Source organism: Ammospiza caudacuta, chromosome 4 (assembly GCF_027887145.1).
Source record: "Ammospiza caudacuta isolate bAmmCau1 chromosome 4, bAmmCau1.pri, whole genome shotgun sequence".
Lineage (NCBI taxonomy): Eukaryota > Metazoa > Chordata > Aves > Passeriformes > Passerellidae > Ammospiza > Ammospiza caudacuta.
Window position 1 is genome coordinate 46083079 of NC_080596.1, and position 23417 is coordinate 46106495.

Sequence of the window (23417 nt, forward strand, 5' to 3'; positions counted from 1 at the left end):
ATCCAGAGCCAAGTAAAAGCCAAGTACTTTGCTACTGAGTAATAGCTCCAGCCCAAAAAAGCATGGTTGTTATCATTGAGCAAGAGGAAAATAAAATCAGAGTATAAATGTAAATCAGTTGCATCCTGCAGATATTAAACATGATTTCTGCACAATGAGGTTTTATATCTGCTTTATCTGCTGCTCATTTTTTTAAACCCTGGTAATTAGCTGAAGGGAATGGAATGTAGAATGCACAACCATTACACTGGCTATTACTAAGTCTTATTCAGCTGACTGTCATCTTCACATTACTTTACTTTTTAACAGTACTGTGCAGTGTTGGCGTGGCATTATAAGATTTTTTTCTTAGTCATCTGACTATTGAGTGAACTTTGGTCAGTTGTCTGGAGGGGATATTGTATGATAGGCTGTTCACATCAGGCACAAGAGGTTTGGGCTTGCAAATAAGATATGTGGGAATGTGTCATGCTGGGCTGGGGGGAAGAGAGCCCAGTCCCTCGAGACTCCAGGCAGTCAATGCTGTGTTCAGTGAGGTATATTGGCCATCAGCTCCACATGTTATCATTTGCCATGGCTGTAGGTAATTTCCTTAATGCCATCTGATAAATGTACATCCTGTATAGACGTCTTGGGCTGTGTCCTCCAACAAACTATAAAGAGAGCTGGAGGGGTTGGGTTTTGCTATGCATTTGAATAAGGATTTTTTTCCTCAACTTTTTTTTCGTGTAAACCCTTGAGTTATCATTGCAGAATGTTTCAAAATCATCATCCTGTTTCAAATGCAAACTTGCCAGTATCTGTACTGATGAGCATAGCTGATTCATGGATGTCAGATGCTTTGATCAAACAGGTCACAGAAGCAGTGCTACAATATTTTCATGTCATAAAATACTGCCTCTGATTTGCTTTTCACAGAAGCAATGGTACAAGGATGTTTTCCTGTTGTAAAATACTGCCTCTGATTTGCTTTTCACAGAAGCAATGGTACAAGGATGTTTTCCTGTTGTAAAATACTGCCTCTGATTTGCTTTATTCTTAGATTCAAAAGGAAAAGAAACTGCAGCAATGAAAGCTGACCTCCTAAGGGCTCGCAATGTGAAGAGGTACATTAATCAGCTGACAGTGGCAAAGAAGCAATGTGAGAAGAGAATAAGGCTCCTGGGAGGGCCAGCTTATGATCAGCAGGAAGATGGCATTTCTGATGAAGGTGATGGCCCTCCAAGTCAGAAGGTACAAATGGTATTGTCTGAAGGTCCTTCTAAGTGTGTTACCACTGGATCGTGTTGCCTCACTGCCGTTAATCCCTCCCTTCCCCCAGGAGTCAAGTACAATTTAATTGCTGCTTGGTTTATTTACCTTGGGAAAAGGTTACTGAAGTACCTGAAAAGACACATTAATTGCTCAGCTTGGAGTATTGTGCAATGTGAAACTTCACAGAGGGCTGAGTGGCTTGTAAGCACGTGTGATTTTTCAGACATACCACCTGTAGGGAGTTAATAAGGACATGCAGCTTAGCAGCTTTTGTCAAAGTAGCAACTTGCTTTCAAATAAAAGGCTGCCAACATATGTGCAGTATGTCTTTGGCCCTCGTTATACTTACTTTAGGAAATATGTGTGGGTTTTGAAGATACTGAATTATTCAAAAGTAAACACTTATGGAAGGCAATTGACAAAACTCTGAGCAGTTGTTGCAGAAAGTCTTTGGCAAAGCTGTTGTGACTGAATGCTGGTTTTCAATACCACTGTAGTCTGGAATTAGAAGTAACTATTGTGTTGGCCAGCATCTACAAAAATAAAATAACTACTTAGTCTTGCAAATCTTTAAAAATTTTAGTGACTTTTGTAATCTGCTCTGTTCCCTTTGGGCAAAGCATAGTGGCTGATGTATTCAAATGTGAAAAGATTTTATGTTTTTCATGTAGGTAGGAAATAGCTTGTCTTTTCCAGCGGGATCTTTATTTTCATTATGGCCTTATAATAATTGTAACTTAGTAGCATATTAGAAGAAGTAGAATAATGGAGAAATAGTTCCTACTTTTTGTATTTTGTTTTTTCTTGAGTAAGGTCTGAAACACAATGATTCCTTATTCCCCACTTGTCCTTAAAGCATGATTTCAGATGGTGTGTCATAGGTTGTGCCAAGACAGTCCTATTCTCTTTCCTAAAGTTGAATGCAGCAAGTGGTGCCAAGAAGAAAAAGAGAGCTGGGAGCATGTGGCAGCACTGCATGAGCCAATGATGCCACTTTTGATGCCTGCTGAGATGTTACCAACTTTTCTGGATAGATACATGGGACATAAGATTGTTCAAGACTGGAGTCCAGCAGTGAAAGTGCACTTGATAGGGGCAGGGATTGGTCAGGAATATAATAAAATATAATATTGTAATTAAAATTAAAGGAATTCCTGAAGTTCATGTTGCATGTTTCATGAACCAATAGGGTTTTTTAGTGGGAGTTGCTGGCCTGGGGTTACGTCCTGCAAATATACCAATGAGCAGTTCAATATTGATTTAATGGTACCATTAATAGAAATAATGACATCTTGCAGAAGCATTTGTTGTGGTGATGGTGTAAACAGTGGGATCTGAGGCAGTTTTACTTCTAAGCTTTTGGTGTTTCTGTGATGAAGCCCTAGAACTCCTCTAATGTCATGTCAGTATAGAAAATAGGAAAACTGCTTCCCCCTTCTCTTGTCCCTGATTCTCCATTGCCAGGAAAGAAGCTGTGGGAAGCTGTTTGAGAGGTGGAGGCCATGCTGTCCCCTTTTGAGCACAAAAAAATGCTTATCTGAGGAATTAGTGTTCCTTCACTGTTGCTCCTTCTTATCCTCTCCTAGCACTGTGGTAGCTGCAGTCTGGGTACTTATTTCAGGGCAGCTGGTGTTATTTTGGATGTTGGCCCCTCCTATTTCGACAGTATTGACTGAACACTCGGGCTCTTTTCTAAGCAAAAGGGCAAGGCATTGTTTGGGATTTAGTAGGTAAGATACATTAGTAGGTTGCAGCTTGTGGCCCTTAGATATTAGAGTATGGTTGTGCTAACATTTCTGTTAAGGTAGCATCTGAATTGCAGAACTAGCTTTTGCAGAAGAAACTGCATGTTGGCCTTCCTTTCTTCAACTTGCATGAAATTGGTCAGAAATGGATATTTACTGATGGTGTTTTGAATTAATATTTTATATAAGTGTAGTGTAGAATCTTGAATGCATTATTAGCTTTGGGGAATTTTTGGTACTAGTTGAACAAAGAGCTGACTAGTGAATTAAACTTGTATTTTGATTTCACTTATGCATCCTATAGAAAGCTCCAAATAATCCATCTCCATATATAAGCTCATAATCAGAACATGCATAAAAGACTTTTTACCAGCAATGCCATTACTCCCCTACTACTGCAGTCAAGAAAAAGCTATCAGTGTTCTGTTTGATTATGTAGTCTTGTGATTTTTATTCATTTGATTTTGTACATGTTTCACTTACCTAATTTTCTTGAATCCAGGTTCTCTAGGGAAACCCTACATATGTGAATTCTAATCAAATGCTTATAAGCAAGCAAACAGACAAATAAACCACAGCTATTCTCTGAATCTGAGTTCTGTCATTACCTCTGATCCTGATTTAAACTCTGCCCACGGTGTTAGATTTTTTTTTGGAGAAAATGCAGTTTGACTAAGTGTAACATATAAAGCATGTCTTTATAGTCAGTGCTGTTTTAGTCCTTTTTCCTAGGAACTATGCCTGCACAGTACTGCAGTAATTAGTTGAATTTTTTGTCTGTGTTTATCCAGTGAATGAGGTTTTTTCCCCTCTGTTGTGCTGAGCATAACAGCCACCCCGCCTCATCTGTGAGATTTGACATATGGAGTCACAGCATCTTAGTGGAGCTGTTTTGTGGATCATGGGTTCTGGGAGGGGATCTGGGGATCTGACCCTGAACTAGCTGTGAAATAGCAAGGAAACCATCTGAGTGTATTTTGAGGTGGAATGAGCTTGTCTTCATAATTCAGCTGATGAGGACTAAGATGAAACTGCTGCAGAACATCTTCCACTGCATCTGTGGATAGATGTTGATTTAACTGGTGACTTAGCAGATTTTCACAGTGATTTCTGAGCTTCAGATTGTAAGATCATATTATGTCAGGATACATCATGGTACAGAATTTGGGGAATGTTAAGAAACCAAGCTTCAATTGTTGTCACCTGTTTGCCTGGTGATGCGTTTTCTTATGACAGAAGTATGTTTGTGAACATGTGAGTCTCAAGGCAGGGGCTTTTACATTATTGTATGTGCAGTAAAGTAGTCAGGTACCTTATGTGGTTAGTATGTACTTTCTAATACTTATATAATCATTGCATTTAGTTCACATTGCTGTGACAGAGAGACTTTGATGACTTGTTTCTTTTTAAAGCATAACGAGATAAATATAGGCTTTAATTTTGGTCAGTATATGGAAAAAACATTAGTTAAGGGTTTTTTAAAATACAGCTTGGAAAAAGATATTTATGGTTTTTACATTTCACTTATTCCTGGCTTCTACCAATAGAAAAAAGGAAAAAATCCAAAGCAGCAACCAGTTCTGCAGTCTGACTGTATGTTGTTATCCCAGCAGAAAATTTCCTTTAGTGACCCAAATGCTGTTCATCCCAACCATCTGCAGTGCTGTTACCAGCTTTATTTGGGCTATTCATTATAGGTCAATGTGGTTGTAGTGAATGGGAATGTGGTGTGTTGCAAAGAAATACAGTACCATGCATCTAATCTGTGCCTAGTGCCTGTGCAGTCCTAAGTTACCTAGTAGTTCTCTGTTCCTGTCCAGAGGGAAGTTGTGACTGTCTTTAGGGATTTAACAAGACAAGTCTCTGCTCTGTAGGGCCAGGGACAAGTCTCCTCTGTGGGCACATGCTAGGGATGCTGGTTAAAGCATCCCACTTGAGAAAAAGAAATAGAAAAACCTAACCCTTTCCTAGTCTTAGGCAGAGTCTGTGACCAGCTGTGATATATATTACATTCCTATTGAAGCAGGGAATTGATGTGGCAACACTAAAGCTTCTGGTTTTTCCAAACCCAGAAGCTGCTCTTGAGTTAACAGGATTTGAAGAGTTGCTGTGGAGGCTGATAATTCTGAGATTATATCTGCTAACTGGATATTAGATTTGAGTGTGTACAAATGCCCTAATGCCTGCCTATGTGCCAGCACAGCTTAGAGTTTTGTGCTCTAATCCATGGTGATACTGAATCATAAAATGATCTTTTGCTGAGGATTACAAATTACTGCAGAACTTCTTTAAATCATGAAAGGAAGTAAGATCCACAGAACAGTTGGGTACCAAAAAGGACTGTTGTGGTTTCTCCCCCTGGAGCAGCCAAGCCCCATGCAGCCACTCGCTCGCTGCTCCACCAGCAGGACTGGGGAGAAGGGTAAAACCCAGAAAACTCATGGGGTTGATATAATGACAGTTTAACAGAGAAAGCAAAAGCCACACACACAAACAAAGCGAAACAAGGAATGAATTCACTGCTTCCCATGGGCAGGCAGCTGTTCAGCCATCCCCAGGAGAGCAGGGCCCCATCACATGTAACAGTGACTTGGGAGGACAAAGCCATCACTCCAAACATCCCCCCTGCACATACTGAGCAATTGGGGTCACCTGTCCTGGCTGTGTCTGCTCCCAGTCCCCCACACAGCCCCAGTCTGCTCTGCAGTGTGGCAGTACCCAAAGCAGAAAAGGCCTTGGCTCTGTGGAAGCTCTGCTTAGCATCAAAAAAGCATCTCTATGTTATCAGCCTTGTGTTTAGCACAAATCTAAAACATAGCCCCTGCCAGTCTCTTAAGAATGTTTAACTTTACCCCACCCAAAACCAGCAGATATGCGTTTATGATTTTTCACCTCAAAACTGAAACCCTCTTGTGTCTGTCATTGTTGGCGTTGCAGCTGTAACATAACGCTTTCAGTACAGGACTGGTAATATTTAATGATTCCAGAATACTCCTGACTTAAAGAAAAATCAAGAAGACATTTGAGAGATCTCATTTCTGCAAGGGAGTAAGCTTTTCTGCCTTTAATTTATTTGTTTCAGCTTGCAAGGCTATCTGTTAGGAGATGTGTGTAACCCTGTTGCTAGGCACCACTGCTTTGGTTACTGTGGGGCACTGGTGCAATGGGTCCTTTGTTAGGTGGGAGAGGTGTTTGCACTTGCCTTGCTGCCTGCAGCAGCACTTAGCCCCAGTTATTTCTGAGGGGGGTTTGTTTGTTTGTTTGCTGGTTACCCTCCTTGCTGGCAGCCAGAGTGGCATAGCTTGGGTCATGGAAGCATGGAGACCAGGGTGACCTCTCACTCAAGAAGGGACAGCACATGCCCCATGTTGTGGTTTATTAACTCTGCTATTCACAGAGCTGACAGTCCCTGAGATGGGGAAAACATCTGTTTGAGGGGCTGGAAGACCCTCTTACACTTGTATTTTAAATCATTGTCCCTGGTAGAAGGATTGAATAGAAAATATGATGATGCACAGTAATGAGGCTAAATCGCAGACTGGCCTTTAAATTGCCATGTCTGTGTTCTGACAGCCTGATCACCATTTCTGTATTAAGCTGAGCTTGAACAAGGTACTCTCTGCTTTTCAGTGAGGTTTATAGAGTAAGCTTTTAAGTGCAGATATTCATATATCTGAATAGTTTTAAACCCAAGAATAAAGTCATATCCAGAAGATATTGGGATGATAAAGAGAAGAATGGCACATGACTTTCACAGGGGAAATTTAAACATGTAAATGAGCATTTCATATGAGACAAATATAATTTGCTTAAACACTGCCCAAAATTTGGGGAAGCTGTTTCAGACAAAACACAGGGGACTGCAGTTGTTTAAGGACCATATTTAGCTTGCTTTTTAAAGGCACTGATTTTATGCCAATAATTGTGTATGTGGTTTCCTCATGTGTAGCTTGAGACAAGGAAAATGTTTTTCCTACCTATAACTTGGTTGCAGAGTTTCACAGGTGCTAGATTTAGGAAAAGGAGCAATGTTCCCAGAGAGGGAGGCATCCTGATGCAGACTAGAATTGTATCATTATTGTTAGATACAAGAAAACCCATATTACAGAAATTATTAATGCCTCAATCTCAGAGTTCACATCTTGCTCCATACCAAACAAACTTTGCTATAAAATGCAAAGTCATAGGAAGACTCATTAGTGCCTGAGGACCTTCTTTCTTTTCAAAGGGAAAAGTGTGAGTTGGTTGGTGCCTGTGAGAAACAAAGAAATTGAGACTACTCTGGGTAGTGTGTTTGGGTTCCTGGTGATAAAAGTAATGGCACTAAATAAGTGATATGAAAACTGGTTCAGCTGCAAGACTGGAGGGTTGGAGGGAAAAGGTTTCTTGGTTTTGATGAGGAAACATCAAAAAATGGTCCTATTTTTGGAAAATAGGAAAGACTTGGTCCTATTTTTCAGAGAAAAACAAGGTTATTAATTTTGTTCAGTATGGAAAGTTTTGCTTATTTTATCAGAGAAGCGTTTGTTTTCAGGTGTTTGTCTCAAAGAAAAGGCCTGGATTCACAAAAATAGTAGAGGATAAGGAAGTGATAATTGCTTTTTAATGCAACTTCTCAATGGCTGCAGCATCTACATGGGTACAGGAAGCCTGTGTTTCATTTCCTTTGCTGCCTGATGCAAACCCTCCTCATTCAGGAAAAGTCCTTAGCACTATATCACAGAACATACTCATTCCTGACTGTGTTTCTGATAGATGCTTTTCAATAACAGTGGGAACTGGGCACCAAATGCCCTGGCAGACAAGATATTACATCTTTCTCTGTGTCTCTGGGAATAATTGAGATACATCTCAAAGCTCTGTGGGCTGTGGTATGGAAACTGCCGGTGTTTGAAACAAGAACAGATTATTTAGCTTTCAGGCTCCTCTGCTTTGCAGGAGCATTGGAAGTTAAATTTTTGACAATAGCATTTCATGAGTGACTTGAAATGCGATCTTAGTCCTTTGAAATGTATCCTGATTAGAAAGATGTGGAGTATTTGCTATCTGATAGAAGCAAAGATGAATTTATCTTCCAAGTACTTAAAACTCTCTTTTTTTTAATGAAGCAAAACTATTACCGTAGGAGGTCTGTGTAGTTGAATCTAAGACATGTTTGTGGGATGCATGATGAAAAGATTTTCCCTATAAGGAAAGGAGTTAGAATTAGGCACTTTTCCAGTTTTTATTCTTAGTTTTCCCTTCTTCAGATTCTTCAGTTTGAAGAGATTTTGGCCAATCCTTCATACCGAGAGCACTTCCGGATCTACATGGAGAGGATGGACAAGATGGCTTTGATTGGCTTCTGGGAGTCTGTGGAGAATCTCAAGAGTGCTAACAAGGTGGAAGAAGTTGCAAGCCTATATGGCTTTGTACATTGGTGACACTGTTTGTTGTGGTCTTGATGATAGGAAATGTCTTCATGTTTTTGAAGTATCAATAGCATAGGATGGGTTCTAAGCAATTTGGGGTTTTTTTTAGCTGCTTTGTGTCAATATTTGAGGTTAATATTGCAATTAAAATTTGTGGGCTGTTGTGATCATTTCTTGCTGGTTGGTGTAACAACATCTGTTAAAAGGAATACTTGATATGCAAAAGGAGTAGCCCCCTCCACCAGAGAAAAAACATGCAGTAAAACATGCAGGCTTATTTGTATTAATTCATATGAAATCTAGAAGAACGTTGCACTTGGATACTCTGTACATAAGTGTCTCATCTTGCCAATTACAGACAGCCCATTCCATCCAAAATAATGAAATCATGTGTATATACATTCTTAAAATCTTTTTGGAAGAGAGATGTTGCTTTAAAAGACCTCTCCCTAATCTGTAGCAGCTAAGTTTCTCCAGGAATGCCCCACTACTGATAGAGAGAAGAAACAATGCTATATCATAATTTTGGCTAAAATAAAGTAGGAGTTAGAACCCTGAAACAAAGATAGGGAACGTCACTTAAAGTTGCAACAAGCAATGGTGCCGAGGAAGAATTTGTAGAATACAAATTTGCTGTTTGTCACCAGTGTGGTGGATTTCTGGGGGAAGCAATTAAACCTTCAGGGTTCATGCTAGCATGAAATACAGATTTGATTATTGATTATCAGTTAACTTTTTGTTCACTGTAATTTTATTGTTCTTACTCCAATCAATTGGAAAACAAAGCATCCTGTAAAGAGAGAGATAAATTGTAAGAGTATGAGTAGTGAACCATTAATACAGGCTGAAAAAATGACTACCAACCAACTCAAGCTAGAGAGGGTTGATAAAAATGGTTTGTCAGAGAGAAGAGAAGAGTTCTGTAAATCAGTGTTGACTTGCAAACTGCTCATGATTGGAAAAGGTACTATAAATCATTTAATGACTGCTCAGTTGTGATTTTTTGTCCTCCTGTTCAAAACAACATGCATGTACATATGGAAATGATATATCTGCCACTACAGGGCAGCTTGCACAGAGGTAGTGTCCTGCAGCCGTGTGGCTGTGGTGTTGTCAGATGAGGCAGGTAAGAACACTGTGCCATTCTGAGGGAGTGGATAAACCCTTTTTAATTCTGTCCAGTTTAGGGAGATGGTAATTTAGGGAGCTTATCATGGGCTCTGCTGCATTACTTTCTCTCTTTCCTGTTCATTAATGCAAAGTTCAATCCTGTGCACTTTACTGTGCTCAGTAAAAATACCCAGCCTCCTGTCCTGGTAAATGTCTCTTCAATTGTGCTTTTTTTCCTCTTGCATTTTTTTCTCTTTTCCTCTGCAAATGAATTATAATGATGTGTAAAGTGAATTGATTCTATTCAGCAGAAGACAGGAGAGCTGATCCAGCTGAGCTTTCCCATCTGAATTTAAAATGGTGACCACACTGTTGCTCTAGCATTTTCTTCCTTTTAATGCCAGCTTTTGGAACATGGATTTAAATGAGTGGGTGTGGAAGCTCTGGCAATTGTAGGGCACAGCTGTTCCTTCACTTAACAAACATCCATACTTAACTTGTAAAATGGATTGCTCAGCAGAGGTGCACAGGCAGGCAGCATGCTTGGGCTCAGTAAGAGGTTTACAGATGTCTTCTCATACATTTGGATGGGAAATTAGCTTGATTATGCTTCAAATTGTGCACCTGTGTCCTGAGTCATCTTGATATTTTCAGTATCTTTTCATTATTCTTTTCTCCCTCCCTCTCCCTTGCTTCCTAGGCTGAAATACCTCAACTGGTGAGTGAAATTTACCAGAATTTTTTTGTGGAAAGCAGAGAAATACCTGTGGAAAAATCCCTTTATAAGGAAATACAGCAAAGTCTTGTGGGAAATAAAGGCATTGAAGTATTCTACAGAATTCAGGCAGATGTTTATGAAACTCTAAAGGACAGATACTACCCCTCATTCATTGTCAGTGATTTATATGAGAGATCAGTCAAGCAGGACGAAGAAAGAAGTTCTGCTCAGCTAACTCCTGAGGACAAAGATGAAGTGGTGAGTCACACAGACAATTTCTTTCACTGTTATTTAAAGTGATCTGAGAGACTGTCCTGAGAAAAGAATGTAGTAGCATCTTCTGTCCTTCAGCTTTGGACTACCCTTCTTTATTTTACTCATTTATTTATAAATATCATCACTCTTTTAGTTTCATCTGGTAAAACTTTTTGTTTACATGCTTTCAAATAAAATGGTACAAAATGACAGACTACTTAAATTTTAATTTAGTTGGAGTAGATAGTTCAGATTCCTAAGCCTTCTGTATTTCACATCTTTCGTTATGCTCCTTAGAAACAGAGAATGCAAAACACACTTTGTATAAGCTCAGCTGCTCTGCTTTTGAGTGAAAAAATTCTCACTGAAACATTGGTAGGTTTCTGTCCAGACACTGTCCCTGTCTTCCATCTATTTCCTAGATAGTAAATAGGTATTAAAATTGCACAAAAGAGAAGAAAAAGTAATGTAAAATATAACCTTAGTGGTTTTTATTGATTAATTGAATAAATTAATAGACCATGTTGGAAGATAAATCTGGCACAAGAACTCTAAGTACTGAAACAGAGCATTCTAAATGCCATAAGCAATAAGCCAATGGCAGCTCTTCTTAGGGCAGGTTTTTTCCTTGGGCTGTCTCAGTCAGTCATGTCAGGGGAACTTGTGTGTTGTGTTTATCCAAGAACAGTTTGACAAGAGCATGTCTCAGACTATTGAGTGCCTCTTTCAGTCAGGCTGCTGCTTCAGATCAGCATGCATGCCTTCATTTTACAGTGAACTTGCTCAGAACTCAATGAAATGTAACAGTTTGTCCAAAACCAGGTCTAAATAAATAAGTCCAAAAGTGCTGATCTACATTCTGCTATTTAGAAACAATTTTCCCAGAACCTGAGGCTTTTGTATTTACTCCTTAAAATGACTTTAATTTCTGTAGGTGAGGTGTTCTAGTCTTTGTAGTTTGTGTATCAGCAAATCTGCAGAGATGAATAGTTGTAAGTAAATTACTTGCAATATGTGCTTTTAGAGCTTGATGAATCTTTTCAATGTTTGCTTTCCCCTGTATTCTTTTCCTTGATAAAACATTCAAGATGTGTTTTTTAGTTTTCTCACTGCTAACTCAGCTCTGTGTTGAGAGTGGCAGGTACTTCAAAGGCTTTGTGTTCTTGTGCTTGCAGTCACTGAGGCTTTGCACAATGGCTCTGAACAGTTTTGTTCAGAACTTCTTGAAGCATTAAGTGCTGTGCTTTCTAATTTCTTCATATGATTTATTCAAAGTCTTACACAGATAATGATTTCTCTGAGGAAACTGGCACAATACTTTAGGGCTAGCTGTACTGATAACATCTACTTTAGCTGCCAAAAAGTTTGATTTTTGACATCAGCGTCATCTGTCCTTCCTTTGAGTCCTTGGATATGCGTGGACCACATATGAAGTCTGTGTAAGCTGTGAAGCCTTAAAGACTAATATATTGCCAAGTCTGCTGATAACATTCAAAACAGTTTAAAAAAAAGTCTAACAACTAATTAAGTATGAAGTTGTATATACTGCTTGAGTATCTCTTGAATAGAGCAGTTCTTATGGTGCTGTGCCATGCTTCAGGGTTTTTGAGGTGAAAGCAAATTATAAGAGTCTTTCTGAAACTTCCCATGTTCTTTCAAATTTTGGTGAAAATGCAGTACTGGCTAATAAGTTTGTGGGTTTTTTCTCCCCATATATTGGAAATGAAAGCTGAGATATTGGATGTTTCCGAAGGGGTACATATTGTTAGGAAATACAGATTGGTTTTGTTTAGTTTGGGTTTTGGGTCTATGTCCTCACTTCCTGGGGCACTGTGGGAATCACCTGTGTTCATTTTCTATAAATTTCACTGCTATAGCTGAGTAGATAAAAGCCATCTCATGCATCTCATGCACTGCTGTAGCTGAATAGATAAAAGCCATCTCATGCACTCAAGGAGAAGAGGACAAAAGGATGAGCCCTGATCAAATGTGAGAACATCAAGTCTCAAGACAGAGTCTGAAAAGGGCCAGACTGCTGCTTCTGCTGCAGCTGGAACAACTCTTTCTTCTTCCCAGCCTGGTACCGCTTTCTGTTTCTGGGACAAACCTCCACAAACCTCCAAGTATTTCTGCTTGGGCAAATGTCACAGGTAGAGATACAGAAGCAGGGGCACTGGCATCCAGGACTTTGAGGAGAGGATCTGGTGATGGCATTGGTGCTGCATGTGTCAGATCACTAAAATAAGGCTGACAGCTGTGTTCTACGTCACTCACAGAAATGGAAGCCATTATCAGCTTACCAATGAGGGGAAGACAGTGCAATCCATTGTGATCTCAGCTTTGAGTGAACTGGTTGGTTGTTAAATTTGATATTTTGAATACAGGTTATTTGATCTTGTGATTCTGGCTTTTTTTTATGTGATAAACCTACTGATTTAGCAGTGTTTTTTTGGCTCTAAGTATCTGAAAAGTTAATGACAGAGAAATCATGTAGCCTGCTTCTGGGAGCACAGCCTCACTGACTTGTAATTTAATTTCAATTCTTTGATTGCTAGCATTGAACATCCTATGAAAAGTCTTCTAATTCTTCTGTGTTGAAAATAGCATTTTTGATTCATTCTTTACCTCTGTGCTTCCCCAGAAGTGTAAAGTTTGGGTTTTTTTTATGGTTCTTTACATTAGCATTTTAAACAACACCAAATATTGTTAATTGTTATTATTTGTGTTATTGTAGTGCCAGAAGACAACATTCTGAGCTGAGGTCTGTGCTCATGCTTGGAGACAAGTTTCTGACCCTAGGAGTTCATAGCCCATGCAGAATAGAGAGAAGAAAGGACAGGGCATGGAGCTAATGGGTTTTTTACTTAGCCACAGAGCAGGCAAATGCAGAGCTAGAAAAGGGCATGGATTTCTCAACCTAGAACTCCTGACTTTTGCATTATGTTCGAGGATGATGCTAAGGAGATTAGTTATTGTTGCTGTTGTTATCTCTTCTCAGATTTTCTTAAATAAGATAAAAGATGGAATTTACAACAGGATTGTCTCCTCTAAAACTCACAGAATTTACAAGAGAATTAGAGTTCCTTCTGTTAACTTTTTCTTTATGATATAAGGATACAGTTTACTTAATTGGAATATCATTAAATAACATAGAACCCCTCTTCAAGAGAATAGACTCAGCTTCCCACAGACAAATTTAGATATACTCAGTCACAAACAGACCTCAAAGATCTTTGAACATAGCAGCAGTAAAAGCTGAGTGCTGCTTGCTAGATCTCAAGGTCTTCATGTCTATTTGGGGAAGTACAGTAAGAAGGGGGAGGTTGAGCTATATGTCAGAAGATATTAAGGAAAATGTCACTGAAAGGTGTGAAGTTTTCTATTTTTTTGCAGCCTGTAGTACACAAGATGGAAAAAGCTATTGGTTTGTCTGAATGAATATATGAAAATGATTTATGAATTTAGGGTAAGGCATATGTGCTTTTAACACATTTTTATTAACACTTCTAAAAACAGCAGTAAAATCTGTGTAGAAAGCTAAAGGACTTGGTTTAAATTGTTGTGCAGGATGACAAATCTGTTTTGTGAAGTTTTGTGGGAGGCAGGTCTGTTTGTTAGAAATATGGATTTTTTTTTTTTGTTTTATTCCCAGCTGCCCCATCCTCATTATCTTTCAGCTCAGTGCTAAGTATTTACTTTTCTATCTGGCTCTGAATATTCATCATGACTACTAAGCTGTTTTTGCTTTTTAAACAAACTTTAACTCTACCTCTCATTAACACTAAAGCCTTAGCTTGAAGGTCATTTTACACTGTTGCTGTGAGTTGACAAGGAACCATTCTAGAAGCGGTAATGAGGTTTTGTCTGTTGGGGTGTTTGGTTTTGGTTTGGCTTTTTACAACAGACTGACATTTCATGTTGGATCTGAAGGCTGGAATATCTGTTATTACCTACATTTTCATCTATATCAAGAAGCAAACAATAACTCACCTCCTGCCCCATCCCTGGCAGTGTTCAAGGCAGGCTGGATGGGCTCTGACCAGTCTGGTCTAGTGGAAAGTGTTTATGCCAATGGCAGTGAGATCAGAACTGTGTGATCTTTAAGGTCCCTTCCAGCTGAAACCATTCTGTCATTCTGTGAATAACTGTCTCTTTTCTCATATTAATGTAGCAATTACCCCCACCCTCTATTCCTAGAGCCAAGGTTGTTGTGAAGAAGCTACTGAAGAATGCAGCACAAGAATTAATGAACAGGCCAGTTATGCTGTAAATAAACTTCGCCAGCTAAATGACAAGCTTGAGTATAAGAAACAGGCTCTAAATTCCATTTGTAATTCACCAAAACCCGACAAAAAGGTACGAAACTTTAGTGTCTTCAGTTCTTTTCTTTGATTTGATTTATTTTATTTTTGGCTAAGTGTAAGTTTGTGTAATATCCAGATGTCACTTTTTGGATGGGTCAGATAGTTATTTCAGTCAACTTGTAAAACAGAAGGTGAAATCAGAACTTAGTTTTAATTGTTTAGTTACAATGGCTTTTATATATGGGGAATAAACTTGTGAATGTGATATATATTGCTTTGTTGGCCATGGAGTAAGGATCACTCTCCCGTGCTGCCTTGTCGGTGGCAAGGGGTGTTTCTCCCTTGGCTCCCTGCTCTGCCTCGGGCATCTGGCACTGCCACTGCTGCCCGGGGGCTGCCTGGCCCCTGTGCCCTGTGCCCAGCCCCTGTGTCCAGCCCCTATGCCCCGTGCCCAGCCCCTGTGCCCCGTGCCCAGCCCCTGTGCTGCCCAGGGATGCACTGCTCTGCTCCTGTGCCCTGTGCCCAGGGGATGCTCAGCTCCTGTGCCCTCTGCCCAGCCCCTGTGCTGCCAGGGGCTGTGCGCTCTGCTCCTGTGCCTCTGCTGCCGCTCGGGGGCACAGCACAGCGCCCTCGGCTGCAGCGCCAGCTCGGACAGACTTCCTCGAGCAAAGCGATGAAAAACCCCAGACCTTTAGGAGTGGCTGATTCCTTTATTAGGAGCTAGGAGAAAACATGCTGTCATCAAAGGGAGAATTCAGAGTGATACGAAACTTTAACCTCTGGACTAGGGCAAACAAAAACCAGCCTTTTGTCTTTGCAAAGTGAAACAGGTAACTAATCTGAGAATATACTCAGGAGAAGCAAGGGGCTTGCACATGGCTTGGGCCAACTTACTTGTGTTGATTTTACAGGCCTGTTGTTCAGGTGCAGTTGGGCCTGTCTTGTCAGCTGTAATGGGATTTGGCTGCAATGGTAGATGGTGGGTAAGATGAGCAAGGAGCCAAGGTGTTTTCCTAAAATCCTGCTGCTAGCGATGGCAAAAATGTACCTGGGCATTAGTCATTGCTCTAAACCTGGCTGGCTTCTTTATACATTTTTCCTTCACTCAGGGTGAGTGTAAGATGCTTGTCTGAATAGGAGTTGACGCCCCAGCTCTGGGCATGGCCACCTCCAGGAGAAAGGTGTGGGCACTAGAGTTTGTGCCACCCTGGCTGGCTTCATTCCCTCTGTCCCTTCCACATCTTCCTTCTGCCAGAGGGTACTGCAGACAACTGAAAATGCTTGCAGCTGTTCTGGGGTGTCCCCCTTCCAGACCAAGCCCTTCTATGATTCTCTATAAATAAAACTTTATATAATGTTCCATTCACAAGAATATTCTATGTTCCTTTTGCATTCTTGAAACCATAACAGCTATATTCTTTCTGTACTTAGGCTTTTGGGGAGGCAGGGATTGCATCCCTACTGAAGTTGTGGGTTTTTCCCTGGATGTTTTGTTTCTAAAATGGGCTTGGAAAATAGCTACATCTCTGAAACAGAACAGTAAAATGGATCCAGTATTATTGTAATGTCTCAGTATTCAGTTTGTAAATGTAACAGCTGTTTATTTATGATAAAATCTTACCAGTTGTTCTGTATTTATTGAATGTTCTGGATGCTGCTGGAGTGAATGTAAGGTGATTGTAAAGAAGCCTCAGCATTGATAGCAAATAAAATATAAAGTTATTCTGAAGGCGAGGTATTTGCTAGAAAATTGTTATATAGCTGTCCCATACATATTTTACATCTGACATGAGACAAAAATTCTGAACAAGACAGAATTCCTGTAGCTCTGTAGAATGTACTACTTGTGACAAGTGATAGAACTGATAAATTTGGCTAAGTGGTATATCATATTTAAAAATGGAAAAATGTCATTTGCTTTTGCTGTGTTTCTAATGTCACATCTTATGTATATTTCCACCTTCTCTTGTTATACTGTCTCCTGGCAGGATGTTTGGCTACTTTTTGTGCTTTCCACAATAACAAATCATTGCCTTCTCAAAACTAGAATGAAATAAGTGATAACTTTGAGTGTTTTCTAACTTGGCTAAATTCCTAGAAATGAAATCTATTCCCAGGTTCTTCAGTCACATGATGTGTACCTGAAAATGATAAAGATGCCTTCAGTAAGGTATATTTCATTAATGGCAATTTCAAATTCTTATAAAACATACTGTGTGTAATATATAATCCTATCTCAAGTGTCTTTTATGCCGGTAGTGTGATAGTAGTTGTACTTCTAACTTGTTTTTTTTTATTTTAATGTGAGGGTTGACCTTTAAGATTGCTGTGTGCTCTACAAGTTTGAGACATAATCGATTTTCTCACTTGTAATTTATTTTTTTTTAATCCACAGAAATTGTTCTCCCTGTGCTTTTGTACCTTTTCTTCTTTCAGAAGTGTTCCTAAAGACATAAATCTTGTGTGCTGCACAAGCTTTTCCCTACCAATTGTAATGAATAAACTTTTCTTGCAGATTGTTTCTAAGCTGAAGGATGAAATTACTCTGATGGAGAGAGAGCACAGTGACCTTCAGCTGCACATTGCAAGAACAGACTGGTGGTGTGAGAATCTTGGCATGTGGAAAGCCTTCATTGTCTCAGGAGAGGTAGGGCATTTTTTTTCTGCCTCTTGACCTGCTGGGTCTATTCAAACTTGAATGAAAAGCAGAAGAAAAATGTGTAGATGCTTTCCTTATACCTGTCTATACTTAAAATTTGCTTGTGCGGGAAAGAACCCTAACATCTTCTGAGGTCCTTTTCTGTTTCCCAGTGGCTACTGTGATGCATACACAGTTTGTGTTCCTCAGACACTGTTGTAATGGAGTTATAAAAATTACCTGCATGTACATAAACGAGTTTTGGCACTGGGTACAGTAATTTGCTATCTTAGGGGCACTGTTTTTCATAAGAACTGTGTCTTCCTATATTACCATGCTATTGCACTTGGGTGCAGTTGTGTCTCTGCTGTGTCTCAAAGATGCAGTGCTTATACTTTTTGGGTTTTGTATTTAATGGCTGTACAGTTTCAAGGGGCTTGAATGCCTGGAAAGAAAGTGCTTTATATCTGTAAGTTGAAGAAATTGTTACTCTTTTTTGATCTTGTTTTGCTGTTCCATTTGGGCATAGGCAGACAATTGTAGAATCCATGCCAAAAAATGTGATGAAAACAGAAAGTATTACCATCTTCTGGCTCTCTAGTAACACTTACCATGAAAGGAACTCAGTGAATGCTGGTTATTTAGTAAGTGTAGGCTGACATACATAAGTAATCTTCTTAAAAGTATCACTACGAAGATCTAAAGATTAATTGGGTCTCTACTGCCTTCCCTCTGTGTGCCACTAAGAAAATGTTCCTGAAAAAAATACAAATAGTTTTCTTGAGGTAACTCTTTGTTGGAGCAAAAAATTATGTGCTGTGGAGTTTATTTCGTTGTGTCTTAAGCTCTTGCAAGCCAGTGATAGGTCTGTCAACTGTTAAAGTCATTGTGAAAGAAATAAATCCAACAGGTCAAAAAATGTAAGGTGCCAGTTTTAAAACCAAATTCTCCATGTGTAAACATCTGGATTTGTTTTTGTTTTAATGCTGTTTGCAGGTGGCACTTTTGAGAACTGAAAAGTTCTTAAGTTGTCTTCTTAAGAGTTATTTGTAGCTTTTGAAACCTGGTGTTAAAATCTGGTAAACTCTGGGTGCAGAACGGCAGCTTTCTGCACAAACATACATATTTATATAACATACTATACACATATTTATATATCATATTTATATTTATGTAACCATATACAACTGTCCAGTGCCTCTCTACCAGAGGAGAAGGTGCTTTGGCTAAATTAGAGAGAAGTTAGAAAAGGCTTTTAATTGCTTGCTGCCTTAGCTATAATTTATGAGTAGTACTGTATTAGGAAATTAAATACAGGCTTGCATAAATTGTGCTGTTTGCAGCTCCATTCTTCAAAGGGTAGGCTGGAGAAAACATGGGTTTTGTAGTTATCTATGGCAATTAATTTCTTGGGAATATTCCAGCTGCAGTTGATGGTTTCAGGGGGCACGAGTAGACAACATAGTCTTTCTATCTGCAAAATATATTGTTGCCAATCCTAGAATATAGCTCTGTGATTTTAGAGAGAGAAAATCTTGGCCCTGTTGTTTAGCAGAAAACTTTAGTAAAAGTAATTTTTGCTATAGATCTTGAGCTGAAAGTGTAATGGCCAGCCATTTAGCTTTTAAACTGATCTACTAAATCAGTTAACAGAGAATGCACAAAAGAAAAAAATTACTTAAGTCTTGGGAAAAACCATGTCCACACTCTTGTTTGTAATCTCTTAGCTTGAATATTTCAGTCTTTGTAGTTTTGAGTAATTAAAATATACTAAGTCTGTGTGTGAACTATATATATATAAATCAGTGTAAATAATATAATCTCTAGGTGTCTTTTGGTAGCTCATATTTTTGAAAGAGACTCAGTGTTGAAAGAGACTCAGTGGCTGACTGATAGAGGTTGAAAAATACAATAGGAAGATGCAGAATGAGGGACCTATGCTAACAACTTGTGTAATTCCATAATTACATACCTCATTACAGGTATGTAACTTAGAGCTAAATTATCTAACTTGATCTGCTTGCTTTAATTGTTTTGGCCTTGTATCATTTAATGTTTTAACAGACATTCTGTCTTCCTTGTCCAAAGAATGACTGTTTCAGAGCATAACATCTTTTAAAAACTCTATTGCTTTCAGAAGGAATTGAGTTTGTAGATCCGAATAAGGTGAGCAAATTGCAGGTTTCTTGTGGTTAGCACACTACACACCTGCACAAGGGGTGGCTGAAAAGCTGCTCAGTGGACAGGAATTTGGGGCTGCTGGTTGACAGCTGTCTGAACATGAGCCAGGAGCATGCCCGGGTGGTCAAGGAGACCAAATGCAGCCTGGCCTGTACCAGAAATAGTGTGGCCAGCAGGAACAGGGAAGTGATTTTCCCCCAGTACTCAGCACTGCACAGACAGCACCTGACACAGAGTTAGGAAGGTTGGGAAAAAGCCAGATGGTTTTTTGGGCAGGAGCATTAGAAGTGCAGTCTCATGATGTGGCATGCAAGGTTTGTGTTCTGCAGGAGCTCTGGGCTTCAGCTCTGACCCCCTGAGCACCTCTTGGCTGGAAACAGTGGAGATGCTGGTGGCTTGGCAGATGTGCAGCTCGTCTTGAGTGGGCTGCAGGTCTGTCAAGGGGAAATGCAAGCCCTGAACACATTAGGAAGGAGTTTCCACTCAGGATGAGGAAGTGTTACCATCCAGTGCAGGTGCTGGGCCGTGTCCCTTGGGAAGGGGGGATTTGAATGAGGAACTTCTCCCATGAGAAGTGGTTCTGAAAGCACTTTCAAACTTCATTTGCTTAACTTAGCAAAAGGGAGAATCAGAGGAATATGGCTCTGTAGTTTGAACTAATGCCTGATAGCAATTGTATGAGGTGGTGCCTGCTAACAGCAGAGGATGAGATCTCCTGGTTTAGAAGACCTCCTAACATTCAATTTTTCTGTTTTCCAGTTTATTCATTAATTTGGAGAAACAAATTCACAAGCACCTAAGTTGATAAAAAAAAATTGGCATTCCTAAAAAGATCCTGAAAGTTTTCAGTATTTATTTGAGGGTACTTGGAAAAAAAAAAAAAAAAGCTGTAATGTGTCTACATCTGGTAATTGGAATTTAGAGGATTCTGCACACAGCTTGAAGCTGGAGTACTAAGTCCTCCCATTTTGAAAATGTGCTTTCAGAGGGTCTGTGCTCTCTCCTGACAATTACAGTTCCGCTGACCTTACACATGCAAACTCCTGCCCTGGGAAGAAATTTAGCATGGAAAATCATAGCCATGACTCCAATCACCAATTTCAGCACTCATCTCCCAGTGCTGAAAAGTGACAGCCAGGAGGTGTTTGTGGGTCACCTGCAAACTCTGATCCAGTGTAGCTCAGGGTAGACAGGGCAGGGACTGTCCCAGACAATCCCAGTTGTTCTGCACCATGTCTCTCTGACCTGCACCTTGGAGGCTGTCCAAGCATCTATTTCTGCAGGAGATAGGCACTTCTCCAAATAGCTGCACTGAGAACCAGGCACATTTGCAGGCATTCAGGCTGGTGCTTTGTTTTCTGTCTGAGTGCTGCTGCAGCTTTTGGACAGAGATTTGTGAAATCTGAGCTTCAGACTTGGCTTCCCAGTGGTCCTTGTGCAGCTTTATGAGGAATGCATCACAGGGAATATTATCAATGTACAGCTCTGAATAGCTTAAAAATATGAAGGTACACTTCAGCCACATGGCTTTTACAAGGGTGATGTAGGTGCTTGTCAAATTATTCATCCACAGCATTGTGTTGTCTCTACAGGCTTCTCAGAAAAGGTGTCATAATTATATGAATTTTAACATTTATTCTTATTCTAATTAGATTCGTTAAATATTCTTTTTTTTTAAACTTTAAGGTTATAACTTTGCTAAAAAAGACTGGGAATGATATTTTATAATTACCTTATCGTTATTTGCATGTATATAAAGACACAAGCATTGTAGAGTGAAATATTTTATGCATTTCTGTTATTTGTATTTCATAATCAATCTGGGTGTCTCCTCAAAATAAGTAAAAAATTTGCTACCAATAGGACATAAGGATGAAATTCTTATGCCAATTCTTATATCAAATTAAGAAACAATGTGGTCACACTGCTGCTGTAATCTCAAGAAAAATTGTTTAACTTTGCTGTAGTTTTCCCACTTGCACAATGTGGTTAATTGCTTCTCCTTCTTCTGCCTGAGGACTGTCTTTGGATTTATCAGTATTTTTGTAAAATTGTGAGTTCCTCAGAAACAGTGCATGGATACCACAAACTGTGCAAGGAGAACAGCTCAAGTGAGCAGAGAAATCACTCCATAACAGCAGCAGCTGCTGCTAGACCCAGCTGCAGAGCTGCTGTGCGTGGTGTGTGGGTGAGCCTCAGCAGAAGCACTGGGAGGGAGGGAAATGAAGGAAGAACACTCAGGTAAATGAAGATAGGAGAGATGGAGCATTGATCAGCAATCACAAAGCTACAGGGTAGGTACCTTAAAAACCAAAATAATACACTCAGCTGTTTGAAGAGGACATGTCAGGGAGACGTGGCTGCTGGTGGACAGCATTGCAAACTGAAGGTAAGGTGTGATAGTGGTTAGCTGCAGGGCTGGTTCAGGGCTGGTACAGCACTTTGGGTGATGTTACTTCATTAAGGGAATTGCTCCATATGTAGCCTTCAAATCTTAAGAGAAGTGTGGGACTGATGACTGAGTTTGTAAGCCAGTCACCTGTTCACTGTTCAGATGTTCCTGTGTTCACAGTTAAATGTTCCACCGTTTACTTTCAACAGATATTACCTTATCTGTTTTTATTTCCCCCACAAGGTTTTAGAAGAGAATGGAGAACAAGTGCCCTGTTATTCTGTCATGGTGAGTTTACAAGAAGTTGGTGGAGCTGAAACTAAGAACTGGACTGTTCCCAGGAAGCTCAATGAGTTTCAGAACCTACACCGCAAACTCAGTGAGGTATGAATCCTGGTTACGGGAGGGAAAAGATACAAACTGACAAAATTTGTCAGAATTATAACAATTTAATGCTTCCAGTTTTAATGCCAGCCTTTTGGCTTTTAGCCCTTTAGAACTAGATTTCTATCTGCATACTTCTGGTCTCTGACAAATGATTATAAAACTTGTTTTTAATTTTTTCCCCTTAATAATGTTTTACTGGACTAATCCCATTTCAAAATGGTATATGCTCTGCACTGTCATACAAGAGCCTGCTGTAAGAGTGAGGTTTTATGTCTGGCTTCTGGGGAAGTATTAGAAATGACAGCTTTTGGGGAGAGAGAAGGTTGGGATTTTTTTCACAGTGCTTTAACCTTTCTGTCTGATAAGGAATAGATAATGGTGCTGTAAAGGGGAAGGGTTCAGATGTGTCAGCCCATAGTGGTAAAGGGAAGGTGTTTTCTTGAGAGGGGTGTGGAAGTGAGATGAGAGCAAAAAAGGAGTCTCTTCATTTCCATTCTGAACTACCTGTCTTTTTCTCTGCATACATCTTAACTGAGCTCTCCTTTCTCCTACACAGTGTTTTCCATCATTAAAGAAAGTTCAGTTGCCTTCTCTCAGCAAGCTGCCCTTCAAATCTGTAGACCAGAAATTCATGGAGAAATCCAAAAACCAGCTTAATAACTTTCTACAGGTAAGAAAATAAGGACAAAACCGACAGATATCTAAACAGGAGAATTGAGAGGCTGCTGCCTCTCTATTGCCTAAAGAAAGAGCCTAGAACAAATAGGTCAAATGTGAAATTTGACACTATAAATGTCAAAGTTGTACAAAATGTCAAAGTTGAGATGAGTTTGACTGATAGTAACCATTCCTCTATTAGTAAGTTAATTTAAACTTCAATTAATTGAAGAATCATAACGAATCCTTTAATTGCCACTTTCAGCTAAAACTCCTTCATTCACAGCATTCACAACAAATTCCTTACACGTGAGAAATTGTTATAAAACAAGAAGGTTGTAAGACTAAAAGCTTTATTCTTACTA

The 23417-nt window shown here is 39.6% G+C and overlaps 1 protein-coding gene across 1 annotated transcript in view; it reads left to right on the forward strand.

The window, feature by feature from the left end:
- Nucleotides 1-23417, forward strand: part of SNX25 (sorting nexin 25) — an 82588-nt gene that overhangs the window by 48657 nt on the left and 10514 nt on the right. The window contains exons 7-13 of the mRNA XM_058803193.1: nucleotides 1043-1233; nucleotides 8249-8380; nucleotides 10221-10496; nucleotides 14691-14849; nucleotides 17313-17444; nucleotides 22252-22392; nucleotides 22952-23065. Of these exons, the coding sequence (XP_058659176.1) occupies nucleotides 1043-1233; nucleotides 8249-8380; nucleotides 10221-10496; nucleotides 14691-14849; nucleotides 17313-17444; nucleotides 22252-22392; nucleotides 22952-23065 (1145 nt within the window). The remainder of the gene's footprint in view (nucleotides 1-1042; nucleotides 1234-8248; nucleotides 8381-10220; nucleotides 10497-14690; nucleotides 14850-17312; nucleotides 17445-22251; nucleotides 22393-22951; nucleotides 23066-23417) is intronic.